Here is a 24521-nt window from a genome sequence, read left to right on the forward strand (position 1 = left end):
TTGGTACTGGACACGCCCCCTTGGGAGGCGACCATGTTGTCCTCCTTTTTGGTTTCCAAAATATGGTCACCCTAGTGTCATCCAAATCTTTTGTGGAGTTGCGACACAAGTTAGATCATTTTGAGAAATGGATCACCTGCGCTGAGGTGAAAACCAAACAAGATTTAGTTGATCTGATGATTAAACATCAATTAATTTTTTCAAATCCCTCAGGATGCCATGACACAGTCTCTGAACAACAGACCCGGCTGCGGACACTCCCTGCTCAAGCCAAGCACCACCGCTTGAGGCAAGGGATAAAAACCACCTTCCTCCAAACTATGTGGAGAAAGGGGTTAAATGGAGAAGGATGTCAATATATAAAATAATACACTGAGTTATATGTGCTGAGGTGAATTATTGTCAGAGTGGGTGCTAAATGTGTAAACCTCCGATGATAAATGCCAAACAGACACGTGGGATTTTTGTGGTAGTTAAAAACAAAATAATTTAAATTTATTTTTAAAAGTTCACAAGCTTTGTTTCAAATAAAACATTTAAAAACCTTTTTGAAACCTTTCATCCAATCCTTTCACTCATTCACATACACGCTTTCCTTTCTCTCACACAATCACTCTTGAGCTTTCTTTATTATCTGTATTACATCAACTATGTGCACACAACACTCCAAGGACACCACTCTCTACCCTGAACCTCAAATTTCCCAGAACTTAAGTACTCGAAACAGAGAGAGCACTAAAGACTCTAAGACAGTGGTTCTCAACCTTCTTAATGCCGCGACCCTTTAAAACAGTTCCTCATGTTGTGGTGACCCCCAACCATAAAATTATTTTTGTTCTTCTCTACACGATCCATTGTCATGGGATGGTTTGCTAATGAAAATAATACATAACAATAGCTTTTATAATACAAAAGATGATACATGACATAGTTCAGTCAATACAGTTTCCTAAGACCATCGGAAATATGTGTTTTCCGATGGTCTTAGGCGACCCCTGTGAAAGGGTCATTCGACCCCCAAAGGGGACCCGACCCACAGGTTGAGAACCGCTGCTCTAAGAGGACCTCAAAAGTCCCCCTCAATCCCCTCCGTCCTTCCCTTATATATCCCTCCTTCCCCTCCCTAGACATTCTAACACCGCCCACTCAGGCCCACGTTCTAAACTCACCATAGACTTACAAACTGTAGACATACATTTGGGAACTGACTTGTGGAGTGTAACGCCACAGTGACCACATTACACCAGTCTTAAAATTTCTTCATTGGCTGACAATTAGTTTCCGGGCGAAGTATAAACTGTTAGTTATCACCTTTAAAGGCCTACATGGTTTGGGTCCAGGCTACCTGGAGCAGAAGAGGGCTCCATGCAATACAGTAATTGAACTCTTTCCTTGTAGATTAATAAAGTTGTTCCTGTAAAGCACCAGTAAGGCTTGCATCTTCACATAGAAAACAACGCAAAGGCCACCAGCCCTGGTGGCTTTAAAGACAGACCTATCAACAGCTGTTAGCCAGGATGGCTGAGAGGAGTCTCCCACTCCAGTAACTCCAAGAACCAAGTCCTCAGGAAATGCAGAACGCCTTCAGCGTCACATGGCCACTGTTGGGAGCATCCACTTTAAAATCGCTTCACTGATTGCCAATTCGTTTCCGGGCGAAGTATAAAGTGTTGGTTACTACCTTTAAAGCCCTACATGGTTTGGGTCCGGGCTACCTGCGGGATCGCCTTCTCCCGTACAATCCGCCGCACACACTCAGGTTCTCTGGGAAGAATCTACTTCAGTCAGCAAAAACTAGATTGACAAGTGTTACCTAGAGGAAGTTTTCCAGTCTAGAATCTGCTTTGACTGTGAAGTACTCCCAGGCATCCTGCTTTAATCGTGCTTCAAAGGCAAAAGACCCGACCTACTTTGGTACTACTTTTGGAGCAAATCATTTGTTGTTTTCCGAGTGGCCACCGGGGGCGCAGTAGCAGGATTTGATATGTTTAAAGAAAATTAAACGAATGCTTACATCTGTGTAAATTTTAAAGATAAAGATTTCAAAATTGGCACAGGAATAGATATTAAGGAGAGCTTTAAGCATACCAAATTTGAATCGAATTGGATCATCTGTAGATTTTTTAATGATTTTTTTTTTACATTTCTCCCCTTAAACTCATTTCCTGGTATGCAAAGAATCTTAGGAGCACTGCCGCCTGGGGTGTGAGTTAGCGGACGACGAGGACGACAGCTAAATGCTATAGGGGATAATTCGAGGGAAACAGGTACATGGGTTGAAGCTATTAGGATCAAGAGCTGCCAATTTGGAAGATATCGCTCAGAGGTCATTCTGAGTCATCCCTTCTTCCCATCACTGTTTTCTTTGGCTTTGCTTGCAAACACATTATTGTTAAACCACAGATAAGCTTCCAACTATAATGGGAAGTGTTTGTTATTCCCTCTGCTGCTATAGATATGAAGATGGATAACAAAACCATCCAAAGTAGGCGAAAGCACAACGGAGCCTCAGTTGACGTCTCAGTACTTCTAACTTGTCAGGTTGTGTCGAATGGCCAATTGTCAATGCGATGCAAAGGGGAAAAAATTAGATGCCACAAAAGGTAGAGGTGCAGGGCTGCAATTACCTCCCTGAGCAAAGTTTACTGAGGTTGAACTCTTTTAACAAGTGCAGAAGCCTGTGTCGCTGACCGCAGTGACCTGCAGATTTCTGCTCCGCGTTTGACATAAAGCAAACATTACTGCATGAAAACACACAACCCTCCCCCCCCACACTTTGTGGGTGATATCGGTTTTGCATCGTAGGGATAAGGACCTAATAAGGAAGGGCAACAACTTCGTTGTTTTTCACTGCCAGCTATTTCTTTAAGACTTGTTATGTATCTAGTAATGTTAACAAGAGTTCGGACTAGCCGGAAGACAAGGCATGGCTCAGCTCCAGAGCAGAAGAGGGCTCCATGCAATACAGTAATTGAACTCTTTCCTTGTAGATTAATAAAGTTGTTCCTGTAAAGCACCAGTAAGGCTTGCATCTTCACATAGAAAACAACGCAAAGGCCACCAGCCCTGGTGGCTTTAAAGACAGACCTATCAACAGCTGTTAGCCAGGATGGCTGAGAGGAGTCTCCCACTCCAGTAACTCCAAGAACCAAGTCCTCAGGAAATGCAGAACGCCTTCAGCGTCACATGGCCACTGTTGGGAGCATCCACTTTAAAATCGCTTCACTGATTGCCAATTCGTTTCCGGGCGAAGTATAAAGTGTTGGTTACTACCTTTAAAGGCCTACATGGTTTGGGTCTGGGCTACCTGCGGGATCGCCTTCTCCCATACAATCCGCCCCGCACACTCAGGTCCTCTGGGAAGGGTTTACTCCAGCCAACCAAAACAAGGCTGACAACTGTTACCCAGAGGACCTTTTCTTCTGCTGCCCCCAGAATCTGCCGGAGGAGATTCATCAGCTTAATGCTCTTTCTGAGTTTAAGACAGCTGTAAAGACAAGTCTCTTCCGGCAGGCCTACCCAGATGAATTTTAAACCTAAGAATGTTAAGATGCTGTGATTGTTATTTTAATATTGTATTGGTTTTATATGCTCTTTAAACTAATTTTATGTATTATATTGTAATTAGTGTTGTTCCTGCCTCAATCCAGAGGGAGTGGCGGGCAATAAATATATTATTTATTTATTTATTTATTTATTTAGAGTATTTTTATCCCGCACCTCAGCCAAAAGGCTTACAATGTATCAATAAAGAAGACAGTCCCTACCCTCAGGCTTACATTCTAAAAAAAGACATGACACACAAGGAAAAGTGGATGGGGAGGGAAGAGGGAGAAAATAAAAAGAAATTAAGGAGACTGTTTAGGCTGGTGGGAAGGCCCTGCTCCGTCCTCTCATCTCCCAATGGAGGGGCAAACCAACAGCTCCTTCTTCCCCACAAGGTGGTCCCTGCCTGCTCCAGTCTCCCTCGCATCTTCTTCCCCACAGGGAATTATTATTATTATTATTATTATTATTATTATTATTATTATTATTATTGACGTGGATTTAATCCAGCTGGCCAGGCCTTGCCAACTGCCCGTGACACACATGTACCTTTCTCTTGCATGAAGGCCTGGACCAGACTGCCGGCCTCTTGCCGAATACGGTCCTCCAGAATGCTCTTGCCCAGGCCCAAGTTCCGAAACATCATCAGAGTCAACCGCCTCTGCTGCTTCCATTCATAGCCACTGGAAAAAAGGATACCTGGAATGGGAGAAATAATAAGAGGCTGCGATGGGGCTTCTCAAGCAACTGTTTTAAGGACGATCCACACAATGCGGGGAGAGTGGTGGTGGTGGTCGCAGGGGACTTTCCAGAACTATCCATTTCTTTAATTCCAGGTAGAAGGAAAGGAAAGGAACCTCTCGTGCAAGCACTTGAGTCATTGCTGTCTCCTAGAGGGACGCCTGCTTTTGCTGATGTTTTCTTGGCAGACTCTGTAGCAGGGTGGTTTGCCATTGCCTTCCCCAGTCACAACTACCTTTCCCCCAGCTAACTGGGTGCTCATTTTACCAACCTCAGAAGGATGGAAGGCTGAGTCGACCTGAGCCGGCTGCCCGAGAACTAGCTTCTGCTGGGATGGAACAGGCCATGGGGAGAGTTTCGGCTGCAGTAGTTGCCGCTTACCACTCTGCACCACACAAGGCTCTTTATTTCCAGGTAGCCTGTCATGAATCATTCCTTCCCATCATGGCGGGCAACGTTTTTGGCCTGGAGAGCCACATGAAGTGCTGGGGGTTGCAAAAACACACACACACACACACACACACACACACACACACACACACTTCCCTCCACCTCTCAGTGCACAGGAATGGGGAGATTAAACCTTCACAACCTACCCACCAAAATCGTCCGTATAGTATTTCCTCATGGCTAACAGCCACCTCTGCATTGGGATCATTGGGACAAGGTTAAATCCTCTGCTCTCCCCAGCGTTGTGGATGCGTCCTCCATCCCTTAGCTAATGGCTGATCAGCTGGGCAGTGGGGGGAAATGGCTGGAGCACCCCGGGGCTCTGCGGGCCACACACAGAGCAGCCCAAGGCTCATTCGGACTGCAGGTTGACCATACGTATTTCTTGTCACAGGGCTTCACGTGGGCATTTTTGTCGTTAGCTTGAGGAAGGTAATTGCCGTAGGACAACTTTGTCCTTTAGAGTGAAAAATATTTCACTTCCAGCTACCAGATATTGCAGTTTGAAGCTGTATCCATGTGGCAGCTTGCAAATCCCCCCAGGAGTCACACAGCCGACATGGAATAATGGGATTGATTATGAGTCAACTGGTCTGGCCGTTTTAATGACTGTACCTCTGTTGTGGAAAACTCTTCCCAGGGAAGAGTTACCTAGGGAGGTTGTGGGCTCTCCCACACTAGAGGCCTTCAAGAGGCAGCTGGACCACCATCTGTCAGGGATGGATTCCTGCATTGAGCAGGGGTTTGGACTCGATGGCCTTGTAGGCCCCTTCCAACTCTGCTATTCTATGATTCTATGATTCTATGAAGAATCACTAGGCTACCACTCTGGTTAATTTCGAACATGCTATATTGCAGGAAAGGGGAACCTTCAGCCGGCAAGCTAAATTTGGCCCTCCAGGCTGGCCCATCCGGTCCCCAAGGTCACAGGTGAAGCTCATCCAAAAGCTCCTCTCCTCCCTGTAGGCCAGCGAGAAGAATCCTGCTGTTACCTCTGATAGGGATGTTGAAGAAATCTGAAATGGATTCAGAAAAACTCGGGGTCGTCCCATGAAGCTGGTTGGTGGGAGATTCAGGACCGATAAAAGGAAGGACTTCTTCACACAGCACACTGTCAGATTATGGAAATCATTACCACAAGGGGTAATGATGGCCACCAATTTGGATGGCTTTAAATGGGGGGTTGGATGAATTCCTGGAGGAGAAGGCTATCCATGGCTACTATAGCTATGTGCATCCTCCAGTATCAGAGGCAGTAAGTCTATGTACAGCAGTTGCTGGGGAACATGGGTGGGAGGGTGCTGCTGTACCCTGTCCTGCTTGTGGGTCCCTGGTCGGCAGCTGGTTGGCCACTGTGTGAACAAAGTGCTGGACTAGATGGACCCTTGGTCTAATCCAGCATGGCTCTTCTTAAGTTGTTATGACTTTGGACTTCTCTGAATTCAACCTGCATGGATTCCACTGACTTTTGGACCATTTTTTTTCCACTTTCCAAAACTGTACGCCAAATAGTCATACAAAAATATGAAAGTGACTAGAAATTACGGTGATCATTCTTTTCTTTTTTAAAAAAACATTTTATTCATTTCTGATTCCTCTTCAGCCTCCATTGTGTACCACTCTTCTTTTGTGTGCTCTGCTCCTTGATTGTACGCTGAGCTAAGAAAAATTACACAAAACATTACATGCCAGGGCAGACTTTCTTGCCTACTTTTCCGATTGGGTGAGAAACAAGAATCAGATTCCGTCGATGAGCAGACGCTGGGACGAAAGACGCCAGAGAATCTGCGAAACTCACATGGAATCAGCCATGAGAGATAGCAGCGGGGATTCAGGGCCGATGCCAGACTATTTTGCGCCCTAGGCAAAGTGAGCTACTTTCACCACCACCACCCCCAAAAAAATGCCAACTTTGATTTTTAAGAACAGATGTTTCCTGGAAAAAAAATAAGAAGCACAAAACTTGAAACTGCTAAATTTATTTTAAAGTGCAAGAAATACGTCATGCCAGTTATAGCAAACAAATGGGAAAGGACCGTCTATGGGTCTAAAATGCATTATTTAATAGGAATATCACCTCCAAATCATCCCCCCCAAATCACACGCACGCACACACACACACACTCAGCATCACTCACTCCAAACAAACACACACATGAACACACACATTCACTCAAAGGCCCCATGCACCCCATTCACCCATACATTCTCTCTCTCTCTCTCTCTCTCTTCCGGGCGCGTTCCGGAAGTTTGAACGTGGACCCGCCCCACCCCCACCCCAGCGTCCCTGGCTTCGCTGCAGCTGGGCAGGCGCGGGGCGCCATCTCGCCCGCCCAGGCCCAGCTGAATCCTTGAGCCGGGCCGGCTCACAGCCAATGCGCGTGAGTGCTGCGCTGTGCCCAGCACCCCTCTTAGCTTGGCGCTCTAGGCAGCCGCCTGAGTGGCCTCTATGGTAGCACCGGCCCTGCGGGGATTCCCCCTGGACAATTGAGAGGACGTGTGACACACTAGGTGCGTTATGCTCCTTCCGTCTTCCCCAATGGAGAAAGGTGCAGGGCAAATGAAGCCACCTTGACCAAGGTGCTGGCCGTACAAGGGTTTCTCCCAGCAAGAGACGCAGCCAGGGATTGATGGCCGTACCTCATTCCAAGACTTAAATTCTGCCATTGTATTTTCCCCAACTACATTGATTTTAAAAAAGGGGGGGGAAGGTTCCCTCTCACACATCAATAATGAAAAATACCATGTGCTTTTTCCAGTATATCATCCATGAACTGTGGGATAGGCCGGTCTGCAAAGTCTTCAGAGTGGTCGATCAGGACCTCTTTCACGGCCTTGAACCCATTCAGCACAATCACAGGGGTGTGTCCTAGCCAGAGGGTGTAGATGTCCCCATACGTCGTGGCCATCTGGAAAACAAGCATGTCTATCATCAGGTGCCTTCACAAAACTCTGGCGTGTGTGTGAACTTCACTTTAATCATAGAAAAGCCAGATCTGGGCACTGTCCTGCACACGCCGTGCATCCCAGATTAGACTACTACAACCCACTCTAGGTGTGACTGCCTTTGGAAAGGTTCAGAAAATACAGCTGATACAAAACACAGCGCTTCGGGGTGAGTCTGAGGCTTGCTTTCCAATCCATATGAAAACGACCGATATTGATCCACCTGTATAGGTTACTGTGCCACGACACAGGCTCTTTACCACAGGCCTGTCCGCGGACACTCCCTGCTCAAGCGAAGCGCCACCGCTTTATGAGCCTGAGGCGAGGGACAAACGCCACCTTTCCACAAACTATGTGGAGAAAGAAGGGGTGAAACAGGAACGATTTCAGGAATAAAATAACGCGCTGTGAATTATATGTGCTGATGGTGAATTAATCTCATAACGGGTTGTTATATGTATACAACTGCAGATGATAAATGCCAAGGAGACACGTGGGATTTTTTTGTGGTAGTAAAACAAACTGAATAAAAATTATTTCAATGTTCACAAACGTTGTTTCATAATAAAACTTTTCAGACCTTTGTCAAAACCTGTCATCCAATCCTTTCTCTCTTCTCATACACGCTTTCCTTTCTCTCACACCTTCACTCTTGAACTTTCTTTATTATCAGGATTGTTTAATATACCTCAACTGACTATCTGCACGCTACACTCAAAAGACAACCCTCTTTACCCCGATCCTCTAATTCTCCCCTCGAACCAAAGTACTTTAAAAAAAAAACTTATCACCCCAATCATTCCCTTATATATCCTCCTCACCCCTCCTAAGATATTCAATCTCCCCCCACTCAGGTCCACATTCTAAACACAATAGACTTACAAATCCTAGACATACATTAGGGAACTTACTTGTTGGGTTTAACGCCACAGTTACCAATTCATTTCCAAGTAGAATTCAAAGAATTGATATCCCACCCACCCAAATGGTTGGGAATGAAGAGAGTTGAAGGACCTCCTTCTCCCACATCTGCCTGCCCAGCCACTACAAAGCATCATGAGATGCTTTGTCTAGCATCCCTTTGGGGTCAGAGGTCAGATGGGTTGGGCAGGGTGGAAAGAGCCATTTCAGAATGGGAGGCTTAATATCATAGAATCATAGAATAGCAGAGTTGGAAGGGGCCTACAAGGCCATCGAGTCCAACCCCCTGCTCAATGCAGGAATCCACCCTGAAGCATCCCTGACAGATGGTTGTCCAGCTGCCTCTTGAAGGCCTCTAGCGTGGGAGAGCCTGTCTTTATTAGCAGTCTCAGTACGTGCCAACACCTTTGTGCTGTGCAAGGCCTTTCGTTGAGCCTTCTCTTCCCATACATATGCTTCTATGATTTTAATTTCTGGATTCTAGCTCAGTTTATTGTTTAGTCTGTATTGTTTTACAGATAGCATATTGTTTTAACTCATTTAAGGTGCAATCCCTATTCGTATTTAAAAAGAAGAAAGTCCAAACTCCCAGCATTCTCCAGCCAGCCATTCCAGAGGGAGAGATGGGTAACAAATTATTATTATTATTATTATTATTATTATTATTATTATTATTCTGGCTGGGAGGTATAGTACTTCCCCCCATCCCGTCTAAACATGCATAGGGTTATGCCTTTAATGGATTTTGTGAGCCCCTTCATGGGTTTAAAGCTGGGTTATAATACATAGAAAACTTCTATCGCAGGGGTGGACAACGTGCCCCTCCAGATGTTTTAGCCTACAACTCCCATGATCCTTCACTATTGGCTATTTTGGCTACAGCTGATAGGAGTTGGAGGTCAAAGCATCTGGAGGCCCACAAGTTGCTTACCCCTGATCTAATGGGAGTGAATAGGCTGATAATACACATCTCACCAACAGTACCATTCCAACAGAGAATTTCCAAAATCCATCCATGAAAAGAACCATCTCCCCATTCGTGACATAGCCCTAGGACAGAAGCTCCAGGAGATGGAGAGTCTTTGGGAGCCCTCTATCCCTTGGAGACCTCCCTCTGTCTGTCATTTAAGGACATAAGAACAGCCATACTAGATCAAACCAAGGGTCCACTAAGTCTAGCATTCTGTTCACTCAGTGGCTGACCCGCTGCTCACAGAAAGCCCACAAGTGAGGACATAACAAAACCCTCTCACCCATGTTCCCCAGCAAAGGGTGGACATATGCATACTTCCTCTGATACTAGAGGTAGCATATAGCCATCAGGATTTGCCTTCTCCTCCAAGAGTTTGTCTAATCCCCTTTTAAAGCCATCCAAATTGGTGGCCATTGCTACATCTTTTTGTAGCGAATTCCATCATTTAACTGCATTGTGTGAAGAAGTCCTTCCTTTTATCTGTCCTGAATCTCCCACCAATCAGCTTTCTGGGATGACCCTATTGGGTTCTACTACTATGAAAGCTAATAGCAGGACCAGATGCATGTCAGATAAGGTTCTTGTGCTTTTAATAGGGTGTATGGGAGCAGATCTACACAGAGTCCTCTGGGCGCCCTGAGCTCTCCAACCCGGGTGGCTCTTTCGCCGGCAGCAGGAGGCCGGCGGGGAGGTGGGCGACGGCATCGTCATCAAGGACTCATCAGCGAAGCCGCCGAGCCCTGGAACTCTTCGCCCCGTCCCCGCGAGGGGCGATGCGGGGCTGCTGCCTCCTCCTCCTCCTCCTCCTCCTCCTCCGTCTCTTCTGTCCAGGTACATAGGCAGGATCTACACAAAGACTTTCTGGACGCCCTGGAGGCGCACGCAAGCACCTTCAGGGCGCCCCGAGGACTCTGTGTAGATCCGGCCTAGGAGATGGAACGGCAAAAAGATGAACCTAAAATCCCTCTTAACTAGCTGTGTTTACAAAAACACCTGCTTGTCCCGACTGTTAAAAGCACAGCAGACTTGTCTTCCATGGCACCTTTCTAATCTGCTCAGCCCTGCACGGAAACTGGGCAAACCTCCATTAATCAGTCATCTGTGAGAATCGAGATGTGGAAATGGACTTCTGGTTGGGGCAAAGGCAAAGAATCTGTTCAACAGGCTGTTAACCTGGGTATTGACACTGATCCTATTTTGTAAAATGCCCTAGAGTTCATTGAACTTTCTCCAATTGCAAAACAGAAGAAAAACAAATGAGTACTATTGATCATCTCTTAACGACTGTACAGTTCATGTTCAACACATATTTTTAAAATCCACACAGGCCTAGTTCATACTGAGGCCATCGAAGCATGTTAAGAGTATACTAATTCATACTGAGGTTAGAAAACTACTCAGCAAGATGGTTAAGCTAGCATAGGGTGACCATATGGAAAGGAGGACAGGGCTTTTTAGACAGTAATCTAAAAAAACAGGAATTTCAGCAGGTGTCATTTGTATGCATGCAGCACCTGGTGAGATTCCCACTTCATCACAACACTTAAAGCTGCAGGAGCCCTGCCCACATTTGTATCTGGTCACTCTAGTATAGCTCCTGCAGCTTTAAATGTTGTGATGAAGTGGGAATTTCACCAGGTGCTGCATGCATACAAACAACACCTGCTGAAATTCCCATTTCTATACAACTGTTAAATAGGGTGACCATATGACTGGATTTGCCCGGATTTGCCCAGGTTTTTGATGACAAATCCGGGAGGGGGAGGGGAAATCTGGATTTTCTCCAAAGAGCAGCTCTAATGGGAATTAACAAAAATGCTTATAACTCTATCATTTTTTAAGATAAAGACATGAAACTTGGCATGATGGTAGCTCTTAGAAATCTTGATAGGCTGGAGTGCTGGACTGAAAACAACAGGATGAAATTTAATAGGGATAAATGCCAAGTTCTACATTTAGGAAATAGAAACCAAAGGCACAGTTACAAGATGGGGGATACTTGGCTCAGCAATACTACAAACGAGAAAGATCTTGGAATTGTAGATTGCAAGCTGAATAGGAGCCAACAGTGCGATATGGCTGCAAGAAAGACCAATGCTATTTTGGGCTGCATTAATAGAAGTATAGCTTCCAAATCATGTGAGGTCCTGGTTCCTCTCTATTCGGCCCTGGTTAGGCCTCATCTAGAGTATTGCGTCCAGTTCTGGGCTCCACAATTCAAGAAGGACGCAGACAAGCTGGAGCGTTTTCAGAGGAGGGCAACCAGGAGGATCAGGGGTCTGGAAACAAAGCCCTATGAAGAGAGACTGAAAGAACTGGGCATGTTTAGCCTGGAGAAGAGAAGATTGAGGGGAGACATGAGAGCACTCTTCAGATACTTAAAAAGTTGTCACACAGAGGAGGGTCAGGATCTCTTCTCGATCCTCCCAGAGTGCAGGACACAGAATAACGGGCTCAAGTTAAAGGAAGCCAGATTCCAGCTGGACATCAGGAAAAACTTCCTTCCTCTCTCTCCTCTCTTCTCTCACACTATTGCCCCGCTCGTACTCTTCGCTCCTCTGATGCCATGTTTCTCGCCTGCCCAAGGGTCTCTACTTCCCTTGCTCGGCTTCGCCCATTTTCTTCTGCTGCCCCTTATGCCTGGAATGCTCTTCCAGAACCTGTGCCTGTTTAGCCTACCCAGTGCTTGTTTGCATTCTCTTCCCCTCCTTATTGCTTTACTATGATTTTATTAGATTGTAAGCCTATGCGGCAGGGTCTTGCGATTTTCTGTTTTACTCTGTACAGCACCATGTACATTGATGGTGCTATATAAATAAATAAATAATAATAATAATAATAATACAAGTTCAACCGCAGCTTTTAAAGCTCAGCTAAAAACTTTTCTTTTTCCTAAAGCTTTTAAAACTTGATTTTGTTCTGACTTTATACTGTTAGTTTTACCCTACCCAGTGCCTGTTTACCCTACCCTGTGCCTGTTTGCATTCTCTTCCCCTCCTTATTGTTTTATTATGATTTTATTAGAATGTAAGCCTAAGCGGCAGGGTCTTGCTATTTACTGTTTTACTCTGTACAGCACCATGTACATTGATGGTGCTATATAAATAATAATAATAATAATAATAATAATAATAATAATAATAATAACAACTGTTAGAGCAGTGCGACAATGGAATCAGTTACCTAGGGGGGTTGAAGGCTCTCCCACACTAGAGGCCTTCAAGAGGAAGCTAGACAACCATCTGTCAGGGATGCTTTAGGGTGGATTCCTGCATTGAGCAGGGGGTTGGACTAGATGGCCTTGTAGGCCCCTTCCAACTCTGCTATTCTATGAACTGCGAAAAACATTTTTTCCCCCCGGCAGCTTTGTGCAACTTTGTAAGTCTGTTGCAGCGCAACTACGCTGCTACAGTTCATTGAATTTATGCGATATTCAACATAACTCCCTAGACTTTACTGTCGCCATGGTGGCCATTACTGGCCTTGTTGACCCCGCTGCCCTGCCTGGCATTCTTGCACCTGCCATGCACTGGAATCTGCCCCTAACTACACCCACTCCCTTAATCTGAACTGAAGCCACCACTGATAGACAACAAACAACCCTGATGACATCGGAGCAATGTAAAAAGTTCCAGTAAAGTAAATCCGTGTATAATATGGATCTCATTTCAAAATACGGTATTTTTTCGATTCTAAGACGCACTTTTTTCCCCATATAAACATCTCTAAAAACGGGCTGCGTCTTACAATCATAGAATAGTGGAGTTGGAAGAGGCCTACAAGGCCATCAAGTCCAACCCCCTGTTCAATGCAGGAATCCACCCTAAAGCATAACATCTGCCTCTTGAATGCCTCTAGTGTGGGAGAGCCCACAACCTCCCTAGGTAACTGATTCCATTGTTGTACTGCTCTAACAATCAGGGCGTTTTTCCTGATGTCCAGCTGGAATCTGGCTTCCTGTAACTTGAGCCCATTATTCCGTGTCTTGCACTCTGGGGGGATCGAGAAGAGATCCTGGCCCTCCTCTGTGTGGCAACCTTTCAAGTCCTTGAAGAGTGCGGTTCAATCAGTCCCTCTGGCAGTTGGCTTCATGGAACCACCTGCAGAAGAAGTTGGGATAGTATAGTTGTGAGCCTGGGAGGATCGAGAAGAGATCCCGGCCCTCTTCTGTGTGACAACCTTTTAAGAATAATCGTGGGTGCGTTAATTATTTCTTAGAATCAAAGCTCTCTTTTTTTCTGTTGGTGGTACTGAAATTAGTGTGCGTTTTACAATCGATGGCATCTTACAATCGAAGAAATACGGTAAGTGTTCTTCGGCTTTTCCGACAGTCCAATCCAGAACAGACAAGCCATGCTGGGTATTAGCAAGGTCTTCTCCTTCCCCCTGCAGCCATGCAAGCATTTCTACTAGGGGTGTGCACGGACCCCCCGCTCCGCTTCACTTGCAGATCCGCCATTTTCCGGAGCGGGTCGCTCCGCTCCGCCCCCGCTCCGCCCACTTCCGCTCCGCTCCGCTCGGAGCTCCGGATCCGGATCCGGAGCTCCGTTTCCCCCCCCCATAGGGTTGCATTGAAAGCTAAAAAATTATACAACTTTTTTTCCGTTGAAGTTAGAAACCTCACGTTTGGCACCATGACACCTCATGGGCGTATACACACACACACGCCAAGTTTCAAGGCAATCCCATCATCCCCTGATTTTTGGCGAATTTTTGAAATCGGGCACCCCATTCACACCCCTTGGGATAGCTCCGTCAATTTGCATGTTAGAAACCTCAAACTCGGCACCAGGGCAGCTTATCCATGTGTCCACATGGACGCCCAGACTCAAGGCAGTCCCATCATCCCCTGATTTTTGGCGTGGCTCTACCCTCTAACGCACCACCCATAACCCTAATTCACACCCCTTTAGATAGCTCCGTCAATTTGCACGTTAGAAACCTCAAACTCAGCACCATGATAGCTTATCCACGTGTCCACATGGACACCAAGTTTCAAGGCAATCCCATCATCCCCTGATTTTTGGGGAATTTTTGAAAATCGGGCACCCCATTCACACCCCTTGGGATAGCTCCGTCAATTTGCATGTTAGAAACCTCAAACTCGGCACCAGGACAGCTTATCCATGTGTCCACAGGGACACCCACACTCAAGGCAATCCCATCATCCCCTGATTTTTGGCATGGCTTAACTCACCCCAAATTGTCCCATTCTACAACTACGTCAATTTGCATGTTAGAAACCTCAAAGTCAGCACCAGAATAGCTTATCCACTTGTCCACATGGATGCCAAGTTTCAAGGTAATCCCATCATCCCCTGATTTTTGGCGAATTTTTGAAAATCGGGCACCCCATTCACACCCCTTGGGATAGCTCCGTCAATTTGCATGTTAGAAACCTCAAACTCACCACCATGATAGCTTATCCATGTGTCTACAGGGACGCCCACACTCAAGGCAATCCCATCATCCCCTGATTTTTGGCGCGGCTTAAACTTTTTAACTCACCCCAAATCAAGTCCCATTCTACAACTACGTCAATTTGCACGTTAGAAACCTATCCTTTGGTCCCATGACAGCTTACCCATGTGTCCCCATGGACACCAAGTTTCAAGGCAATCCCATCATCCCCTGATGTTAGGGGAAGTTTTGAAATTCGGACACTCCAGTATGTCAGGGATTTAAAGTTGCAATTGCAGACAGCTCAATGGGACCAGTTCCAAGGCAATCCCAACATGCCACGAGATAACCCTAAATCTTCTTGCACATTTGAAAAAGGGATTATTGAACTTGATAAAGTCTAAGTGAGCGCAGGAAGGACTTCTCCCCTGAGTCAAAGCAAGACACATCCACCATCCCTGCAAGGCGGGAAGGGGAGAAGGGAGGGAAAGCAGGCAGGCAGGCAGGCAGGCAGCATGCATTGTAGTGCCGCAAGGATGGCTTGAGCACTAACGCATAGCAAACCAACCCGTAAGCGGGCGCAAGGAGCAAGTGAGGCAAAGATGGCTGGTTGTTTCTTTCTAAGCCAGCAGTTACGCATTGAGGGGCACAGAGGAGGACGACTGGGAGCAAGCGTGCCGGAGGGTGCTGGGCACGAACCGCAAAGCCCATCTCCCAGGCACCAGGTGGGCAGAGCAGGCGAGGAGTCAGTCCTGGCAGATGCCCCACCACAGCAGCACCCCGGGGGAGGCGGGCAGACAGGCAGGCAGGCATGGGTTGGCAGGCCCAGAAAAGCTGGTACCTTGCACAAGTAAGCCATAGATCTGCGGGGGAGTCAGTCCCAGCAGATCCAGCTACCTCAAAAGGACGGCTCCCAGGCAGGCGGGCAGGTGCCTCCACTGTAGTGGCTGTGCTCAACTCGGCGGGCGCACTACAAGACGAGTTGAAGTGAGAGCTCACTTCTCAGGAAACGTAGTGGCTGTGCTACGGGAGATCGGTCGACTGCTGGAGCTTAGCTTTTTCTCTGAGGGGAAGTCCATGAGTTGAAGTGACAGCTTGCTTCTCAAAGACAGGGTTACAGCGGAAGAGGGGTGTGACGAGACCGGGGAGAGAAGCTGGACCAGCTTCTGCTACTAATCCTCACCCACATCCTGGAGGACCACAGCATCCCACACAAAGTGGCTGTGGTGAAGTCAATGGCTGTCATGAGTCGAAGTGAGAGCTCACTTCTCAGGAAACTTAAACTGTCCGTACGCACTAAGTGGCTGTGCTATGGGAGATCGGTGGACTACTGGAGTACCTCCCTCAATTGGGGAAGTCAATGGCTGTCATGAGTCGAAGTGAGAGCTCACTTCTCAGGAAACTTAAACTGTCCCTATGCACTAAGTGGCTGTGCTATGGGAGATCGGTGGACTACTGGAGTACCTCCCTCAATTGGGGAAGTCAATGGCTGTCATGAGTCGAAGTGAGAGCTCACTTCTCAGGAAACTTAAACTGTCCGTACGCACTAAGTGGCTGTGCTATGGGAGTTCGGTGGACTGCTGGAGTACCAGCCGCAATTGGGGAAGTCCATGAGTTGAAGTGACAGCTTGCTTCTCAAAAAATCACCAGACTGGATCACGAATAGTGCATCTGATCCCTGAGCTCTCCAAAGGGCGACCCGTGGACTGCTGGAGTTAACCTCCCTCAATTGGGGAGTGACGGGCAGGCGGGCATGGGCAGGCAGGCAGGCAGGCAGGCGGGCAAAAAGGAGCTACTAGTTATTGAAGCAGTTACTTTGAGTATGGAAGATTTGTGTGCATGCTTGGAGGATTAATGTTGCTGCTGAGCCCTCCAAAGGGCGACCCTTGGACTGCTGGCCTTTACCTCCCTCAGTTGGGGAAGTGAATGCTGAGTTTAAGTGAAAGCTTGCTTCTCAAAGAGGGGTTACAGCAGAAGGGGAAGAGGAAGAGGATGAGACTGAGGAGAGAGAGAGAAGAGAGCATCCACTGTAGTGGCTTTGCTAGTGGCTGTGCTACGGGCGATCGGTGGACTGCTGGAGTACCTCCCACACATAGGGGAAGTGAATGAGTTTCAGTGAAAGGTTGCTTCTCAAAATCAGCACACAGATCAAGGACTCCATTTGATCCCCGAGCTATCTAAAGGGCGACCCGTGGACTGCTGGAGTTTAACCTCCCTCACCCTCAATTGGGGAAGTGAATGAGTTTCAGTGAAAGGTTGCTTCTCAAAATCAGCACACTGATCGAGTCACCCAGAGGACCACAGCCTCTACGTAGTGGCTGTGCTGAAGTCAATGACTTCCATGAGTTCAAGTGAAAGGTTGCTTCTCAAAGGCGAGGACTTGCCTGTTTCATTTTCGCAGCGAGACAGGCAGCTGCAGTAACACTCACAACCACACACACAAGGACAGCTTTTGCACAGAGGCTCATGAGTTCAAGTGACAGCTTACTTCTCAAAACCATACTTCTGGATCAGGGAGTACGTCTTCCACTCCCAGGGCACTCCAAAGGGCGACCCGTGGACTGCTGGAGAGAGGCAGCCTGGCTAGTGGTGGTGGTGCCAGGCATTGCCTTGCCCCCTGCTTGCACCTCACCTAAACACGTGCAGTCAATCATGGAGTCTTTTGGAACTGGGTGGAAAACTATCCGGATGAGTTGACTAAGCTGTACCGGACGCCACAGAAATGAAATGAACTCAAGTGCGGTGCTTTGCCCTCACAGTCAGTCACACACACGCACGGTGACAAACTCTGCCTAGTGCCTACAGAGACGAATCGAATGATTCAGAGTTGATGTTGTGAACTGTAACACAGCCACTAAATAATAATAATAATAATAATAAGAAGAAGAAGAAGAAGAAGAAGAAGAAGAAGAAGAAGAAAAATATAATAAAAATAATAATAAAAAGAAAAAACCAGCCTGCCTGAACTGTAGTGTGCCTGCCAACCCAAGGAGGGGTGGAATTAAAGGGAGCCTGCCTGTCACTCCCACGAGGGCTTGAGGGTGGGGTATCCCAGCAGGGGGAGATTGCCCTTCAGAAAGACCAGCTGCTCCACCAAGTCCGGCTCCAAGCGAGAGCGGTGAGGGGTCACTATGTCGCCCGCCATAGAGAACACCCTCTCGCTTGGAACACTGGTGGGTGGGCAGCTGAGTCGATCCATGGCCACCCGCGACAGGTCCGGCCAAATCTGAAAACGGGATGACCAGTAGGCCAGGGGATCCATGGAGGAGTCCTCGATGGGCTCTGACAGGTAACGCTGCACGGTGGTTGCAGCGTCATCCTGGCTGGTGGCTGGGGAGGGTCTCTGCCCAAACACGGTGTGCAGAGCCTCTTCCCAATACCCCTCGCCTGTGCTGCTGCTGGGAGGGATGCACGTGAGGCTGCTGCTGGTGCTGCTGGTGCTGCTGCGGGGAGGGGTGGCCTGCTCCTCTGCCTCACTCTGCCCCACCCTCTTGGCCCATGCCGCCCGCACTTCGCCCACCAGCGTTTCCACCCAGTGCTGCCTGCTATTTGGCCCACAAAGCCCATCCTTCACATGAGGGTCGCACATGGCTGCCAACATGTGGACCCTGTTGGTTTGGATGGGCTCCAGCCTCCGCGTCAGGCCGTCCCTCAGCCTAGTCACCGCTTCGCGGACCTCGGGCTCGAAGCGCCTGCCGGTGACGGGATCCCTGTACTCCAGAAAGTCGCCCATCTGTTTCTGGAGATGCCTGCATACAGGGATCACCTGGCTGAGGAGGGCAGAGCTTTTGCTCAGGGTCTCGGTGGCGTTCAGGAACGGCTTGAGGACCGCCACCAGCTGGGACATGGCGTCCCACTGCTGCTTGCCCATGTGGTGGACGCCCATGTCCCTGACCCTGAACAAGTCGTGGATGGCACGCTGTTGCTCCACCATCCTCTCCAGCATCAGGTAGGTGGAGTTCCAGCGTGTCACCACATCCTGCACTAGCCTGTGCTGCGGGAGATTCAACTCCTCCTGCTTCTCCCGCAGCAAGCGACTGCCCTTGACGCTGTGGTGGAAATGGCCTGCCACCTTTCTGCAGCTCTCCAGGAGGTTACGGATCCCGGACAGGGGACCGAGGTTGGGCTTGCTGCTGCCCATCCCAAGGCCATCCCTCACCACCAGGTTCAAGACGTGCGCGATGCAGCGGACGCCCTCGAATCCGCCGTCGCGCACCGCCTTCACCATGTTGGCTCCCCCGTCCGTGACCATGTAACCGCGGGTGACCTTCTGCCCAGCTAGCCACCCATCCACCATGCGGTTCATGGCCTCCGTAATCTCCCCTGCCTTGTGGGACTGGTCCATCACTTGCGTGTGGAGGAGGGCCCAGCAGTAGCCCTCCTTGCCAGTCCCTGTAGTGCTGGATCCTTCCTGCCCCACGGCTGCCCACCAGTGTGCCGTCAGGGACAGGTAAGCGTGCACTCCGCCCTCGCTGGACCAAATGTCTGAGGTGAAGTGCACCATCCGTGCCTCTGCCTGGCACAGACGACCCAGCACTAACTCCCTGCAGGAACGGTACAGGGAAGGCACCACCCGCCTGCTCAGGGTGGTGCGACACGGCAGCTTATAGTATGGCACCACAAGCGCCATCAGCCTCTTGAAGCCTGCATTGTCGACGAGGCTGAATGGCTGGTCGTCCAACGCCACCATCTCACCGATTGACGTGGTGATCTGGGAGGGCGTTGGAAAACGCCATCTTGTGGTTCCATACTTCCCCCACCCCATTTCCGGCAGGGTTGCCTGCCTAACCCTTGTGGGGATGGGAGATGGAGAGCTGAGACTGGAAGTGCCAGCAGCAGCAGCAGCAGCAGCAGCCGCCTTCGGCTTTCCCCTGGAACCAGTCGCCTTGCCCGCCTCTTTCCCCATCAAGACCGACTGGTGCTGCCTGTGAAGATGCATCTTCATGCTGCTGGTTCCATAATGCCCTGTCGATGAACCCCTGCTTAGGCTGAGTTTGCAGTGGCGACAGACAGCAAAGCGGGGATCCGCTCCCAACTCAAAGTGGTCCCACACGATGCTTGTCTTTCGTTTCCGTGGTGACACCACCAATTGCCCGCCTGAGCTCTCTGGTGTTGCCACAGAAACAGGGGTGTGGGATGAGACTGGGGAGAGAGCCTTGGCCTGCTGCTGCTCCTCCTCAGCCCCCACATCCTGGAGGCCCACCGCCTCCTCCTCCTCCCCCCCTCCACTGTGCTGAGGACCTCGTCTAGGTCCATCAGCGGGCTCGTGGGCTGAAAGGAGAATGAAGGAGTTGGGGATACTCCTCCTCCTCTAATGGCACTGCTGCCACGTGCCTCTTGCAAACGGGCACTTTTCCCATTCCCACCCTCAAAAAGAGAACGCCGGGCACAAGTTGCAGAAGAGAGTGGCTCTGCCTGCTGCTTGTCCTGCTTCTGTTTTGGAGCAGTCAGCCAAGGAGTTGCCCGTTTGATTTTCACAGGAGGAGAGGCAGCCTGCTTACTGCTGCCAGCCTGAGCCTTGCTGCTTTCAGCACGCCTGCTTCCTCTTTTCATGATGACTAATAAAATATTAATACTACTAATACTATGTATAAGGTACTACTAAGAATATGTATAAGAAGAATATAATATGTTTAAATGTAGGGAAATGGGACAAGAAGAATAAAATATTATACTACTACTAATATGAATGAGAATATACTAATATATATATACTACTAAGACTATCTAAAAGAATATAATAATATGTTTAAGAATATTACTAATAAATGTAGGGAAATGGGACAAGAAGTGTGTGTATGCTTTCCCCAAAATGCTCAATCTGTGGCTGCCTGTTGACCTTCACAAAAGCAGCACACTCCGTCCAAGTTACACAGAGAAGAAAAAGAGAATAAATTTTTTTTGGTATATTTTGGTATTTTTTGTTATAGAAGATAGAAGGAAACACAATCAGGATTTAAGAGAGGGGAGGGGGGAAAAGAACCAACCACTACTATAAGAAGAACAAAATATGAATACTACTAATAATATGTATGAGAATATATACTAATAGACTATGTAAAAGAATATAATAAAATATGTTTAAGAATATAAATGTAGGGAAATGGGACAAGAAGTGTGTGTATGCTTTCAAAAGAAAAAAAAAAGCACAAAAGCAGAACAGTCAGGCTTTAATACAGGGAAGGGGGGGGCAACCAACCAAACCAACCCAACCAACCCAAACACACACTCCAAAATTTAAAAATAAAGTTTATATTAAATCAAAGTAAGGGGATAACACAGGGCAAACTAAGCTATAAGTCAGAAAGAAGCAAACAAACACACACACACGCCAAACTAAACCTATCCTAATCTATCTCCAAAGTCCAAAGCAGGAGCACTAACTAACTAAGTGTTCCCTCCACGAACGCCAACCCACAAAGAGACACAAAACAGAAAGTTCTGAGGGTGGGTCTGCCTTAGTACCCCCTCCAACGCTGGGATTGGAGGAGGATGCTTTCTCAGGAGATCAATTCTCATCAGGATTGGGAGTTGAATGTGCCTGTCATCGCTTCCAAAAAAATAAAAAAATAAATAAAAAAAACCCCAAACCCCGATTTTTAACAAAATATTGCACGTGAACCACAGGACGCAGAAAGTTGAGAGTAGTCTCAAAATGACCCCCATCCACGACTCTCTGTGCACAAGAATTTTCAGAACGATAGCTTAAACCCCCCCCCCAGTTATCCCCGATTCTTTTCCGCAATGCAATCCTATGGGCGAAAAGCCGAAAACGCCGTTTGAGCTGCGCGGTTGACCCGATTTTCAAAAAAATATAGCACGCGACCCACACAACGCAGAGAGGTGAGAGTGGTCTCAAAATGACCCCCATCCACGACTCTCTGAGCACAAGAATTTCCAGAACAATAGCTTCAAAAACAACCTAGTTATGCGCGATTATTTGCCGCAATGCAATCCTATGGCGAAATGTTTTCAAGATGGCGATCGGAGCGCTCCGCCTGAACTTGGAGCTCCGAAAAATGGCCGCTTCTCTTCGCCTTGCTTCTAGGGGTCCGCGGTCCGCTCCTACTCCGCCTCTGGGTAAGGCGGAGCAGGCCAATCCGCTACTGCTTCTACGCTCCTAATCGGAGCGGATCACACCCCTAATTTCTACTACTGCTTCAGTGTTGTATTCAGGCACGGTGAAGCAATCTGTGCAATCGTTAAGGGAATCGTTAAGGGAAACCCAGCTGACACCCAAATTAAGAGAAGCCAAGCGTCACACCCATCTTTAGCACCTCGCCCGGGAGATGTGTGTCACCCTGTTTAAACAACCTTCTGCGTTACCCACAGCAGTGTGGAGCCTGAATCAGTTCAACAGACAGCACAGCTTCCAATCCAGCAGGCAGCTGTTTGGGGCAGTGTCGTGCAAGGGAGGCAACGTACCTTTAGCAAAGTTTCGTGGTGGAGTTGAAAACCGACCATTCCCAAGTTTCCAATGATAGGAAGTGGCACCGGTCCGGCAGGAAGTTTCTGTCGGGCCTGTTGCATATTCAGGAGATGCCGGAGGAAGAAAAAGACTAAGAGCCCCACACAAATTAGAATTACAGGGAACATCATCCTCCCAAAAGCCTTCTGCCTGAGCTCCGTTTCCTGTGGCTCATCTGCTTCTTTCCGTTTGGCTTTAAATGAGAGGCATCCCTTGAATGTGCAATCTTGTCCCACCCCTTTTGAGGGATTTTCAAATATTAACTAGCTGTGTGCTGAATATAAGCCTTGGTCTTGTACTTCCTGGGGAATCCTGTGAAGAACATGCAAAGCTAAAAGGGCAGGGTGAGAGGGAATGGAAAAATTCTAACTGAGCTAAAATAACAGCAACAAGAATAAAACCGGTTTAAAAGAGTCATGAGATCTCACAACACGAACAAGCTGTTGGTTCAGAGCAACTCAAAACAGAAACAAATGCACGTCCTGGCTAAACTGCCTATACTTCCTGCAGGGCTTCCTGCATTGGGCATAGGAATGCACCCCTTGTGATCCTGGGGCCCAGGAAAAGCAAGAGTTTCAGATCACTAACTCATTCTTATCCTTACGGTGGGAAGACTGGCTCACCAACCCCAGAGCAACATACTCTCTGCCCTCCCCTCCCCTCTCCCTCTGGGAAGATTCTCACACTTCAGCTGATACCCATGTTCTCATGACTGATGGCCTGTTAATTGTGGCCTGGGAGTTCTGGCTGCTTCAAACAAGTTTGATAACAGAGCCAGGTGGCAGTTTTACTGAGTAATACTCCCTTCAAGAACCATTGGGCAGAGACCCTAGCAACAAGACTCTGCACCTTCCCCAGCGATTTGACTCTTTGGGTGACCAGATGCACCAGGAAAACCCGGAGACCTCTGGAAAAACGGCAGTCTCCAGGGTAACTGAGATTGGGCCCCAATTCACTGGGGAAAAGGCTGGGAGACGCATTGCCAAAGTCTGGAACGCGTCTTCAGGGCCGGTGCTACCATAGAGGCCACTCAGGCGGCCGCCTAGAGCGCCAAGCTAAGAGGGGCGCCGGGCGCCGCGCAGCACTCATGCGCATTGTTGGCTGTGAGCCAGGCCCGCCCAGCCCAAGGATTCAGCTGGGCCTGGGCGGGCGAAGTGGCGCCCCACGCCCGCCCAGCCGAAGCGAAGCCAGGGACACTGGGGTGGGGTGGGGGCTCCACGTTCGGACTTCCGCCTGGAAGCCGCCCTCCCAGAGCTGGGAGGCCGCCACCAGAAGAAGAAGAAAAAGCACATGGCGAGCTCGACCCTGGCCAAAGCCAGCCTCTGCCTTACTCCTGAGGAAAGGGCACCAGGTCGCCTTGCCTCTCTCCTCAAGCAGGCTGCGATGTCCAGGCAGGCGGGCAAGTGGGACTCCCTGTCCCTTCCCCCAGGAAAGCTAGGGACGTGTGGACTCCTCGCAAGGCAAACTCTCCTGCTTCCTGATCCTGCGCACGTGGATCAACGGGATTTGCATCCGAGAAAGCGTTGCACCAGAAGGCACCAGTGTAGCCCGATCTGCCTCTGCCTCCTAACTCGGAAGCCTTATTCCCCCAAGTAAATGTGCAGGGGCATCGGGACGTCAGGCTGCATAGTGGGGTGCGTTCGCACAGAAATAAGTCCCGGGGAATTCCAGACGGCTCGGTCCCAAATCGAAGTGAGCCAGTCCCAGCTCTCCACTCGGCGCACATGTTCGGACTTCAGCGCAATTTGGGTGTGTGTGTGCAAGTAGCTCACCTTGCCTAGGGCGCAAAATAGTCTGGCACCAGCCCTACGCGTCTTCCAGCTCGCAGGAGAAGGCCTGCATCGGCATTGGGAGGAGGAGCTGGAAGATGCATTCCAGACTTCCGGGAACATGTCTCCCAGCCCCTGCCCCCAACGCTGAACTAGGCAGCTCAGTTTTTGCTGCCTGGCCCAGCTGCCCAGGACGGAGAGCGAAAACGGAGCCCTGCCCTTTGCCTCTCGTCGGCCTGATGCTTGTCAGTGTCAGGGTGATGGAAGGCAAGGGGCGGGGCTCAGTTTGCTCCCTGTCCCGGGTGGC

At 48.7% G+C, this 24521-nt stretch overlaps 1 protein-coding gene across 1 annotated transcript in view; it reads right to left on the reverse strand.

Annotated features, from left to right (window-relative positions):
- Positions 1-22624, reverse strand: part of LOC134402380 (cytochrome P450 2K1-like) — a 38348-nt gene extending 15724 nt beyond the window's left edge. Inside the window, exons 1-3 of the mRNA XM_063131798.1 lie at positions 22403-22624; positions 7481-7646; positions 4096-4245 (exon numbers count right to left, since the gene is read on the reverse strand). Of these exons, the coding sequence (XP_062987868.1) occupies positions 4096-4245; positions 7481-7646; positions 22403-22576 (490 nt within the window). The 5' untranslated portion in view covers positions 22577-22624. The remainder of the gene's footprint in view (positions 1-4095; positions 4246-7480; positions 7647-22402) is intronic.
- Between the last annotated feature and the right edge of the window lie 1897 nt (positions 22625-24521).

This window comes from Elgaria multicarinata, chromosome 8 (assembly GCF_023053635.1).
Source record: "Elgaria multicarinata webbii isolate HBS135686 ecotype San Diego chromosome 8, rElgMul1.1.pri, whole genome shotgun sequence".
In the NCBI taxonomy this organism is placed as follows: Eukaryota; Metazoa; Chordata; class Lepidosauria; order Squamata; family Anguidae; genus Elgaria; species Elgaria multicarinata.